Here is a 12,699-nt window from a genome sequence, read left to right on the forward strand (position 1 = left end):
GTACTACAGTCCTCTATACTTCTACAATGACACTTTGTAAACACAAAATATTTTTTACAATATTACAGTTCTTGTTTAGGCGAGCTAACCCTGTTATAACTATTTACCAAGTTACATTTATTGTGCAGTAGAGTTCTTTACTTATGCTAGAGCAACCCATAAACCAATTGAATTTTGATCGAGTAATCTCCCGGACAAACGGAACCAAGCAGAATTCCTTTTCCACCAATGTTGAGTTGTACCTCTGAAGAAACCACGCCCAAAATCAATTCCGTCTTTGCGTATTGCAGAGTTATCTTCTCTTGGGAGGAGGTATTGATTGTTACGTCACCTGTTTGTGAGAATAACGTCATCCATTTTTGAGAAAACGACGTAATTTTCCCACACAGACCAATGACGGAACAATAAATACTTGCTCCCAAGAGAAGATAACTCTGCAATACGCAAAGACGGAATAGGGTTGTTTGCATCCACTAGGGAAACCCACACACTAAGTTTGAACTTTGAACTGTACAATCACCCATTTTTCAGTTATTATCCGGACAAGTGCTTTGGACAGACAGATAAAAATGAAAGGAAAAACTCGAAATTAAAAAAGGGGGTAACATATCAATAATGTTAAAGTGAAAATAGAGTACTTGGAGAGTTGCTCAAACATTTGAGAAAAAAAGGTTAAATCTATTGACAAAAACAGCCCAGAATATCTGTTCCAATCATGGCTATTGACAGAATTTCTGAAAAAAAACATATTTAAAAGCTCAAAGTAATAAATTTGGCACACTTTGATAGTTTACGCCATGTGGTGGTGTTTAAATGTGAAAATATATCATCAATGTTGTAAGATTCTAACTTTGAAGAGTTACAGTACATTTTACAGAAGATCTTTGCTTTGTTTAAAGTTTCAGGACAATTTGTACAAAACAGATCTTTCCGGTTACATGTAAAATATAATGTGTTAAATATTAAAATTACTATAAAACACCATTGGCATATTATCAACTAAACAACTTTTTCAATTTTTGTTTGTCCTCCATATCTTTCTGATGTTCCTTTTCTGCTAATGACTTCAATTCCTTTTGTACTGCAGCTGTTAATGTGTCATCTAACTCCATGACCCGTTCAAAGTCAATCTTCGCGTCCTTAGGGTTCCAAGCTCCAACATGTGCCTTCGCTCGCCGAAACAGAGCCTTCACGTTATCTACAAAACATTTAGAAAATATCTATCATGTTTAATCCGTCACAAGTAAACTTCAGGACTAAAAACAAAATTGGGTTGTGTGAGTATATTATGTATAAAACATACCTAGATTGTCTGTGAGTACAGTGTTGGTGTGTTATATGATATACCTGGGTTATGTGAGTACATTGTAAAACATACCTGTGTCATGTGAGTACAGTGTTGGAGTGTAACATGATATACCTGGGTTATGTGAGTACACTGTAAAACATTCCTTGGTTATGTGTGAGTACAGTGTTTGAGTGTAACATGATACACCTGAGTTATGCGTGAGTACAGTGTTGGAGTGTGACATGATATACATGTGTTATGCGAGTACACTGTAAAACATGCCTTGGTTATGTGTGAGTACAGTATTGGAGTGTAACATGATATACCCGTGTTATGTGTGAGTACAGTGTTTGAGTGTAACATGATACACCTGAGTTATGCGTGAGTACAGTGTTGGAGTGTAAAATGATATACCTGGGTTATGTGAGACATGATATACCTGTGTTATGTGGGAGTACTGTGTTGGAGTGTAACATGATATTCCTGTGTTATGTGTGAGTACAATGTTGGAGTGTAACATGACATACCTGGGTTATGTGAGTACATTGTAAAACATACCTGTGTTATGTGCGAGTACAGTGTTTGAGTGTAACATGATATACCTGGGTGATGTGAGTACACTGTAAAACATTCCTGTGTTATGTGCGAGTACAGTGTTTGAGTGTAACATGATACACCTGTCCTTTTGTACTGCAGCTGTTAATGTGTCAGCTAACTCCATGACCCGTTCAAAGTCAATCTGCGCGTCCTTAGGGTTCCAAGCTCCAACATGTGCCTTCGCTCGCCGAAACAGAGCCTTCACGTTATCTACAAAACATTTAGAAAATATCTATCATGTTTAATCCGTCACAAGTAAACTTCAGGACTAAAAACAAAATTGGGTTGTGTGAGTATATTATGTATAAAACATACCTAGATTGTCTGTGAGTACAGTGTTGGTGTGTTATATGATATACCTGGGTTATGTGGGAGTACAGTGTTGGAGTGTAAAATGATACACCTGTGTTATGTGTGCGTACAGTGTTGGAGTGTAACATAACACTGTACTCACACATAACACCGGTGTATCATGTTACACTCCAACGCTGTACTCACACATAACACAGATATGTTTTACAGTGTACTCACATAACCCAGGTATGTCATGTTACACTCCAACATTGTACTCACACATAACACAGGTGAATCATGTTACACTCCAACACTGCACTCACACATAACACAGGTATGTTTTACAGTGAACTCACATAACCCAGGTATATCATATAACACACCAACACTGTACTCACAGAGTATCATGTTACACTCCAACAATGTACTCACACATAACACAGGTATATTATGTTACACTCCAACACTGTACTGACACATAACCCAGGTATATCATATAACACACCAACACTGTACTCACAGACAATCTAGGTATGTTTTATACATAATATGCTCACACAACCCAATTTTGTTTTTAGTCCTGAAGTTTACTTGTGACGGATTAAACATGATAGATATTTTCTAAATGTTTTGTAGATAACGTGAAGGCTCTGTTTCGGCGAGCGAAGGCACATGTTGGAGCTTGGAACCCTAAGGACGCGCAGATTGACTTTGAACGGGTCATGGAGTTCTAATTTTGCTATCACACATTACAAGCCAATATCATGTCATATATGTGTGAGTACAGTGTTGGAGTGGAACATGATACACCTGTGTTATGTGTGAGTAGAGTGTTGGAGTGTAACATGATAAACCAGTGTTATGTGTGAGTACAGTGTTTGAGTGTAACATGATATACCTGGGTTATGTGGGAGTACAGTGTTGGAGTGTAAAATGATATACCTGGGTTATGTGAGTACAGTGTTGGAGTGTGACATGATATACATGTGTTATGCGAGTACACTGTAAAACATGCCTTGGTTATGTGTGAGTACAGTATTGGAGTGTAACATGATATACCTGGGTTATGTGTGAGTCCAGTGTTGGAGCGTAACATGATATACCTGTGTTATGTGGGAGTACTGTGTTGGAGTGTAACATGATATCCCTGTGTTATGTGTGAGTACATTGTTGGAGTGTAACATGATACTCCTGTGTTATGTGTGAGTACAATGTTGGAGTGTAACATGACATACCTGTGTTATGTGTGAGGACAGTGTTGGAGTGTAACATGTTACACCTGTGTTATGTGTGAGGACAGTGTTGGAGTGTAACATGTTACACCTGTGTTATGTGTGAGTCCAGTGTTGGAGCGTAACATGATACACCTGTGTTATGTGTAAGTACAGTGTTGGAGTGAAACATGATACACCTGTGTTATGTGAGAGTACAGTGTTGGAGTGTAAAATGATATACCTGGGTTATGTGTGAGGAACAGTGTTGGAGTGTAACATGTTACACCTGTGTTATGTGTGAGTGCAGTGTTGGAGTGTAACATGATCCACCTGTGTTATGTGTGAGTACATTGTTGGAGTGTAACATGATACTCCTGTGTTATGTGTGAGTCCAGTGTTGGAGTGTAACATGATAAACCTGGGTTATGTGTGAGTACAGAGCTGGAGTGTAACATGATATACCTGGGATATGTGTGAGTACAGTGTTGGAGTGTAACATGATATACATGTGTTATGCGAGTACACTGTAAAACATACCTTGGTTATGTGTGAGTACAGTGTTGGAGTGTAACATGATATACATGTGTTATGTGAGTACACTGTAAAACATACCTGGGTTATGGGTGAGTACAGAGTGTAACATGATATACCTGGGTTATGTGAGTACACTGTCGTAAAACATACCTGGATCGCGTGCGAGGACAGTGGTGGTGTGTTCTATGACAGGGTAAAACTCATTTAGCAGGAGTTTACATTGAGCAAAGTTCAATAAAAATGGAGTCTTCTTGTCTTCTAATTCATCCCATTCCTTTTCACCTGGCTTCTCCCTGAAACAAAAAAGTGTCAGTATGTTTTAATGCAATACATATACATTACCTTCAATTTACATTTAGAAAGTCAGTATGACACATCTTAACCATCTTCAAATTAAATTTATGAACTTTTCAATATATCTGTGTGACATAAGGATTTTTTTATAAATAATTCAGGAAAAAATATTCCAAACTCTAGATTTTTTTCAAATGTACAGAGGTCTTTGAATGGAATATTATGGGTAAAACAGATCAAGTGTTATGTTTTTTGGAAAGCCGCCTTTTTCTTTTCATTTAGAGCTTTCACCAAGTATACATTGATTAGCTGTTTTAGTATTTGAACCCACTGTATCTGTACTTACTTGAGCACCAGCTGTTCCAGCATACCGAGAGCCTCCCCATACTTCTCAGCGGCCTCGGTATACTGTTTTTGTTTATAGTAGGCGTTACCCTCTTCCTTCAGATTTGGAATAGCCTTCAACTTCTCATCCTCTGTCATAACCCAGGATTCTTTTTCATATTCTCCTGGATTTTCCACTTTTAGCAATTCTGTAAATATCCCAAAAACATCAACTGCTATGGAGAGTAAGTATATGCTACAGAAGACAGATTATAATCAGATAGGTTTGGTTTGGTTTGAACTGGTTCTGCTCAACACTCAAAAGAAATAATAATAATTTTAAAACGACAAAGAATCTTTAGTTACCAGATTTCTTATTAACCCCAAAATTTTAACAAGGACACTTGGTAACAGCAATGACAGGAACATTTGTACAACATTTGGTTAAACTTGATTAGATGGAATTTTGTATTAGCCTTAAATAACTCAGCCAATCAAAGGCATGGTTTGGTATCTTGGATTTCAAATCCACCAATAAACGATAAGCAATCGTAAAAACTAGCAGCAACTCTTCAGGATCATTAGAGAATTACTTATACATGTATTTAGTTATCATTTGCATGGTGAAAGTGGAGAAGTGAAAAATGTCTCAGCCAATCAGATAACAGGTGGCTATCTTTCACTAATAGGAATTGATCCTAAGTAAAAATAATAACAAATTCTATGAATTACTAAGTCGAGATAAACATTTGTACAATGTTTTGTCAAAAATGTCAAAATGAAAATTGAGAAGTCAAAAATATCTCAGCAAGTCAGAACCCAACATAAACCCAGACATCCCTCTTGGACTTCAAATCAGCCTAAAAAGCAATTGTTCAGTAATCATGAGATTGATAATTGTAACGAGTATGGTTAACATTCATCTATTGGAACAGACTAGTCAAAAATATGTCTGCCCCTATTTCTTTTATTGAGCCAATAAAAGAAATAGGGGCAGAACATCACCTTGATGTGAGGGGAGCCATCCCCTCTACTCTGCCTTGGCCAATATCTGGGCTCGGGGATGATCTGTGCTGAATTTGTTTCCAATCCTTTCATCCAAGGTTAACATGTAGTCTTTTTAATATCAATCCATTCCCTATTAGGCCCTACCCATCTGCTCCCAGGAGAAGCCACTGTCTTAAGTCGTTCTGGACTAGCAATCTTTTAAGGGAAAAGCTGAAAACAGATGCTAGGCAGTTGCATAAGCTTACTTAGCTCTTTGGACCAATGAGCTAAAAATTAAACCCATGAAAGTATTAATCTTATTCTTCCACGCTCATAAATTTGAAATGGTACTCAGTAACATGTGTAAATTACATGTGTCTAGATGTTTTCCAATGGTCTACTTTTAAATATCACTCATCTACTAATATACCTAGGGTAAACATGAGGGGCTGTGGCGTCTTCATGAGTTCATTGAGGTCTGGGTAGCCTACTCCTTCTTCAGACATAGCCATCATACCACAACAGTGCTTTGGTGTGTTTGAGTGAGCACCATTCTTCTCAAAAATATCCCGTAAACTCTTTGCCACTAACGGGTAAGAGGCAGCATGCTGAAGCATAAATTGAAAATTATCTTTAAATTTATTTTCACATCTGTTTTCATTTTGAGAAAGATGACCTTAGATCTGCTGAAATATATCTCTCACTAGAAAGAGGTATAAATACGCACATTTCAGGAATAAATACAAAAGGAGTGCTTAATTAAGAAGGACATCTGATGCCCTCCTGTAATAGGCAACTCCTTTCCTAAAAGAGATATATATAATACTGGTACTTCTATTTTACTTTTAAGAATGTGAATTTTGACTTGATTAATTAAATGATCAAAAGCATGTTAAAGACACAAAATAATTGTGAACAAAAGCTTAGACAATTCTGATTTAATTATTAGATTTAATTTAGGGAAGATAATTCTAAAACAGATAGTAGGTTTAATGAGTAAGATATAGCATACCTCTGCAATTCATATGTTACATCTATACCCAACTGAAACGTTCACAAATTACAGGAACATTAATGAGCTATCTACTTACAGCTGTGGTCACTCCGAACTCAGCCACCTCCTTCTGTCTCATGGTGACTAGACAAGTCTCCCAAACTTCGAGTTTGAACTTTTTACCAACAATCAGCTCCATAGGCTTGCTATGCTTTCTGCTGTCGTCCAGAAGTGTCTTCTCATCATCACACTTGGTTGTGCGGTAGTGAAAGTACAACTGATGGAAAAGCGAAAGAAAAATGTAGAGCATTTATAGTACATAATATAGTTATGGTGTACATTTTTTTTTTATTAAATTCACCATAAATACACAGGTAAAGTAAATTTATATAACCAATACACATTAATCTTTACAGGGTTAAAGGCCAGAGAAAATTTCAACTTAACCTTAATTTTTCCAAACATAGCTCTAGATCTATATTAGTTTATTGACTACACAAACACCAGATGAGTAGGAAATATCTGTTATATTATGATCAATAACTATCTTTCATTATTATTTGACCTTCCTTTTATGCATTTAGATTATATTTTTTGGGGGGGAAACAGCATATCGGTTCACAGAAGGTTCACATTTTGGTTATATTTATCAGAATCAAACCCTGACAAATGCAGAGAACACAGCTGTTCCGAGGCACTGAGCATCCTTTACTTTGATATATGTGTAACAGAAAAGTGCATATTGATATGGTGTGTGATGTAAGTAAAAATATTTGGAGCAGGTTTGTGTCCACAGATCAAAACCTTTATAATTTTGGACATGAAACATCATAAAAGATTTTTGACCACCGTATTTGTTTTTGTAATGTCATAATTCTCGACAATTTACACATGTTTAGTAGAACTGGAGTTAATGTCTTTAAGCTTTTCAGACATACAATGGATAATATGGATGGTATGAAGGTAAAAATTCGGTCTAAGTACTGTAAGTAGAGCAAGATGATCCAATATGAATATGTCAAGTGGAAACAGTAAAATTAATACACATTTCAGTATGAAAGGCTGAAAAGCATTGCCGAGCGTAGAGAAAATTAAATAAACATGATCACACTTTTGTTCCATCTTTAAATTGTGGCAAGTCACCAGTGCCTCCAAACAGAATTCGCTTGAAAATGCCTTTAGACTGCAAATCAGCCAGTACGTCAGCCATGATTGTTTATATTTCTCAAAAATATTTGGAGTAATCTCCCTTTACACTAAGCATGTTAAAGATGCCTGCACTTTCTATTTTTTATTAGATCAATTTTGCCTATCAGATGAAAAAGAGACACTTTGCTACCCACATTAAGATTTGATCTATGTTTGTTTGTCTACGAAAAACAAATGTGTCAAATTTACACAAGACATTTTTTCTCACAGCTACCTAGGTCTATGCAGTGACATATAAACGTCTCTGGTCTATGGTCAGTTACATACTGCGATTAATATAATCCTTCCCCACCTTGGGGATAAGGCACTGAGAAACATCTCAGCCCTCGGGGTAAGATTTTTTTTTAAAGTCTGGCCCTTGGCTCTCTGTCTTACTCCCAAGGTGGAGAATTGATATTCATAGTACATTAATGAACATAATTAAGTTGTAATTTCACTAATACAAACGTTGGTGTAGCTGCTCGAGTAGACACGTACCTACACATAGTTTTGTCGAGTTTTTATTTTTAGTCAGCGTAATAAGTCTACATAAAATTGAAAAGTGAAAATGTGTTTTCACTAAAATAAAAGATTATGTCAAGCACAATATAGGGGAAAGTGTTTTTTCCGCATACAAAAAGACCTTGTAACACATATAAGTGCAATACAACTTTCAAGCTGACATTAAAAAATGATATTTCCACAACAAACGGGGAATAAGTTTGTGGTCGGGAATTCGAAACATCAAAAGTTCAGACACCAAATCAGTAAAACTGGCTCGTCTTCCGAGGCTACGCAAAATAGGGCGCCATTCTTAAATTCCAATGCCCACCCTACCCCGATGTGGTTCGATGATATCAGTCGGAGCATAGGGACATGATATTTTGTTTCAGCTACATTTGGACCTAAACTAAGGTGTTCAGAGTAATTTTACACATGTTGGGGTTTGGGTAAAAATACCACCCCAGACTCATATACATATATCATCATTGGGTGAGCCATTTTTTACCGAAAATTGACTCAAACCTCCAAAACATGTAAAATTACTCTGAACACCTTAGTTTATGTCCAAATATAGCTGTAACAAATGCTCATGTCCCTGTGAGTCCGTGTTAGGCTAGCAGACTACGACAAGGTGACCATTTAGAACTAGGCATGCTTAATAACCATGGTAACCGTACCTATTCACTTTCCAATTTTGCGAAAGACGAAATACTAGCTTATCACGCTTTTCTATTACAATCTTTCCGAATACCAATTAATGATAAGGATACGGACCTGTACGTCGTTTGTATTGGACTCCGGAATTTCACCAGAATCCTTAATTATAAATAACATTTTGTCGCGGGCTCATCTTGTTGCTCAACCAAGCCTTTATGCAAACTTACCATTTAAACAGGGTTACAGTTGTATTGTGACTCCGCATGTTCTATTTGAAGATTTCAAAAGAACATTTTATCAATCTTGAACATCATCTTCTCAAAAATGTTTCTTCTATCAAGCTTTTTTACTTGATGACCCTTTGCACTATCATTCCTTATACCAAACATAAGGAACGCCTTCATTCTCTTATTATGAGAGGTTTCTTTTCAAAAAGAAGGGCAAACAGCGATATAAATACATGGTTGTAAATAATTTTTAAAGCATATTTTGTGAAAAGCACCACAAAGTCTAAAATAAATAACCAGATGTTGAAATTGTGAGAATGATTGAGTTCCTGGTTGAGTTCTTTATTAAGTCCGGTAGCAAGACTTTACATCAGTAAGCTGACTGTAGGCATTTCTATGGGAAGAATTTGTGCCCCTCCTCTGGCCGACTTTGGTTTTCATACGAGTCTTAATTCATCTGATAAGCAATCAGGACAAAAAATAACTCAGCCAATTGCAAGTCTTTTAAATTAACATTCAAATATATCAACAATATGCTGTCCATGAATAAAATATTTATTGACCGCGTGGATCTTATATACTGTACCTTCCCGAGCTTAAAATTAAGGACACTACAGGCTTTTCTACCTCAGTCACTTTCCTCAATCTTTACTCGTAACAAAATGAAAAGAGACCCCTTAAAACTACGCTTCGATCAGCGTGACTATTTTGATGTTCCGATTGTGATCTTTCTCTTTCTTGATAGTAACATCATTGCTTCCAATGTTGCTGTTGATTCGGTCTGTATTCAAGAGTTTTTTGCAAATAGTATCACTCCATAACTTCAAGACTTCAAAATCATGATAACATGTATACTGCTGACGGACAAAGTTACAATGCAGGGTTTTCAAAGATGCAGCTTAATGAAGACTATTGGCAAGTGTGTGTGATATGAAGGTCGATGTTGTTGATTATGCTCATCAGTGTCGTTTTGTTGTCACTAACCCAGTTCTCGCTTTGTGGACGTAGCATATCTAGGTTTTGACCTATATTTGCCTATATTTGACCTATATTAAATACGGAAGATATTTACCCTTCCGGAACACCTGATCTTATGTTCATTGTATTTTTAAGGGTCTCCATGCCTTTGTTGAAATTTTACCCTCGTTTTATCGATTTTGAGTTCTCACTTTGTTCACGCTTCGGTGTTTTCTTTTTTCAAGAACCTCTCTCCCCACCAATAAGAATTTGAATTAAGTTTATAGAATTTTGGATAACAATGGGTGATTAATCTTCTTTAAAATCATTTCATAAATATTGTCGTCAGTGGAAATTAGATGAAAACTCCTGCTAAAATCCTAACATTAATTATTACCACTCAATATATAATTTCGTACTTTCTGTATACGCACTGGTACACTTATTGGTTGATTTTATTAAACTTATAAACTGCTGTCGTTCAACTGGGGGAAAATAGCATTTTTTTCAGGAAATTGCTCAAGTGCCTACACAAGATGTATATCTGCTACATGGCTTTATATATCTCTGCTTTTACGTATTGTGGTATAATCAGCCATACATGTATTTGGATATCTCAGTTTTTGAATTCTAGAACCACATTAGTCTTACTAAATGGAACAGAATTAGATATCCTTCATCTCCCTGGTCAGCTCCACCCTATAACACGCTTCAGTCGTCTGGGATCCTTATTTACAAAAAACATAAATTAATTTGAAAAAAGTTCAAAGATATGCGGCACGTTTAATCAAGAAGGTCTATAGAAGCCAAATAGAACGGCGTGTATCCACCATGTTCCAAGAGTTGGGTCTACCAACCTTACAGCACAGACGCAAGCTAAACCGTCTAGTGATGCTATTCAAGCTAACCAGGGGTACATGTATATGGTACCGGTAATCACCTGGTCAGATTTCTTAATCCCGACTAAAGCTAAACGTCAAACATTCTGTCTTTTTACGAGCTGTTCTTGATTGGAACCAGCTTGGTGAGAATGTAATAGGCGCAGAGACAGTTGACGGTTTCAAAGACGCTCTCACACATCAATACTAGAGTAACCAGCCTCTCTCCCGAAGAATTATATACCAGATTTGATCCTTTCTTCTTAACACTACAGATATAGATACAGATAGCTGTCCTGTCCCCTCTGGGTCCCACAGAGGACAGTTTTCGGCTATCTCCTACTTTTGGTATACTTCAATGATATTGACGACTCAGTTTCGTGTAATATAAAACTATATGCTGATGACTGTCTATTATAATTTATACACACATATAATCTCTTTAGAAGATTGCGTTAAGTTGAACAATAACTTTAAGTCTTAAGAAAATGGGAAGAAAAGTGTCAAATTAATTTTAACACCAGTAAATGTTCTATTATTAACGTATCCAAAAAAAGAATCATCATTAATTATGATTATGCCCTTCATAATGAGATTTTAGCAAATGTAGATACTAATAAATATCTTGGTGTCAATTTGAGTTCAGACCTAACTTGGGGCAAACACATTCAATCAATGACCGATGGGTGGTCGGATGGTGCAGTGGATAGCGCACTTGCCTTTCACCAATGCGACCGGGGTTCGATCCCCAATCGGACGTGAAAAGGTATGGGGTCAGCGGCTCGACTACGTGAGTTTTCTGCGGTTACTCCGGTTTCCTTCGGTTTCCTCCCACACTAAGACCTCCCGCGCACTTACATCCGTGAAATAACTTGTTTCATACTTATGCATATTTTTTTTAGAAATTCAGGCTGTGTGACAAACCTTATAAAACCATTAGAATCTTTATCGCAAAGAAGGGCCAACGCTAGATTGTCAATGTTATACAAGATCTCGCATAACATCGTTCCAATTAACAATCATCTTATATATATAATTACTGCACATCAGATGACAGACGAACAAGGGGGCACATAAAATAAACACAATATCTACCACAAAAGACGCCTACAAATTGTCTTTTATCCTCAAGAACTATTATCACCTGGAACTCTTTACCAACGTCACTGGCCCTCAGTGAGGAATCACCTTCTTTCAAGTCCTCACTTAAAGGTTACCAACAGTTTCTCTACTAATTTTGCATCCCCGTTATGTACATAGTTTTAATATAAAACCTAAAAATTACGAAAAATATATTCTTTGAAGTGCCACCTCCCAGGTCAATTGCACTCCAAGGTTGGAGTTCTCATCCGTGTAATGGAAGAAGAAGAAGCAGGTCTGTCTGTCTGTCTGTTAACCGATTTTCTTCAAACTTTTTTTTTTTGTAATTTTTTATTTTTTTCCAAATTTATAACAATGCAAATAAATCTAACTCTAGGGGGTAGCGATTTTAATTAATAATAATTTTGAAGGTAAAGTTCTGAAAGAAAAAAGGATAAAGAGGGTAATTATATTGCCTTAGATATGTTGATAAATGATAAAAAAGTAACTTTAATAACAGTATATGGTCCAAACTTAGATACACCTAGTTTTTATCAGCAAATAATAGATGTGATAAATGAATATAGTAATGAATTTTGTATTATATGTGGAGATTTTAATTTAGTGGTGAACCCTTACCTTGATTATGATAAGAGTTATAAACAAATAAATAATCCTAAAG

General features: G+C 36.3%; 1 protein-coding gene across 2 annotated transcripts; it reads right to left on the reverse strand.

Moving 5' to 3' along the window:
• Positions 1-423: 423 nt before the first annotated feature.
• On the reverse strand, positions 424-7,745 carry LOC110455568 (AH receptor-interacting protein-like). Of its 2 annotated transcripts, none has more exons than XM_021505753.1 (6): positions 7,638-7,745; positions 6,624-6,803; positions 5,963-6,140; positions 4,568-4,754; positions 4,078-4,220; positions 424-1,198 (listed from the first exon to the last, which is right to left on the reverse strand). In XM_021505753.1, the coding sequence occupies exons 1-6, from the start codon at positions 7,734-7,736 to the stop codon at positions 996-998; spliced, it is 990 nt and encodes a 329-aa protein (XP_021361428.1). In that variant the 5' UTR covers positions 7,737-7,745; the 3' UTR covers positions 424-995. The 2 variants fall into 2 exon arrangements, with proteins under 2 accessions (XP_021361428.1, XP_021361427.1); XM_021505752.1 differs by lacking the exon at positions 424-1,198 and adding an exon at positions 1,392-1,420 and having other exon boundaries at positions 4,044-4,220.
• Positions 7,746-12,699: the final 4,954 nt, after the last annotated feature.

Source organism: Mizuhopecten yessoensis, unplaced genomic scaffold, assembly GCF_002113885.1.
Source record: "Mizuhopecten yessoensis strain PY_sf001 unplaced genomic scaffold, ASM211388v2 scaffold8299, whole genome shotgun sequence".
Taxonomy (NCBI): Eukaryota; Metazoa; Mollusca; class Bivalvia; order Pectinida; family Pectinidae; genus Mizuhopecten; species Mizuhopecten yessoensis.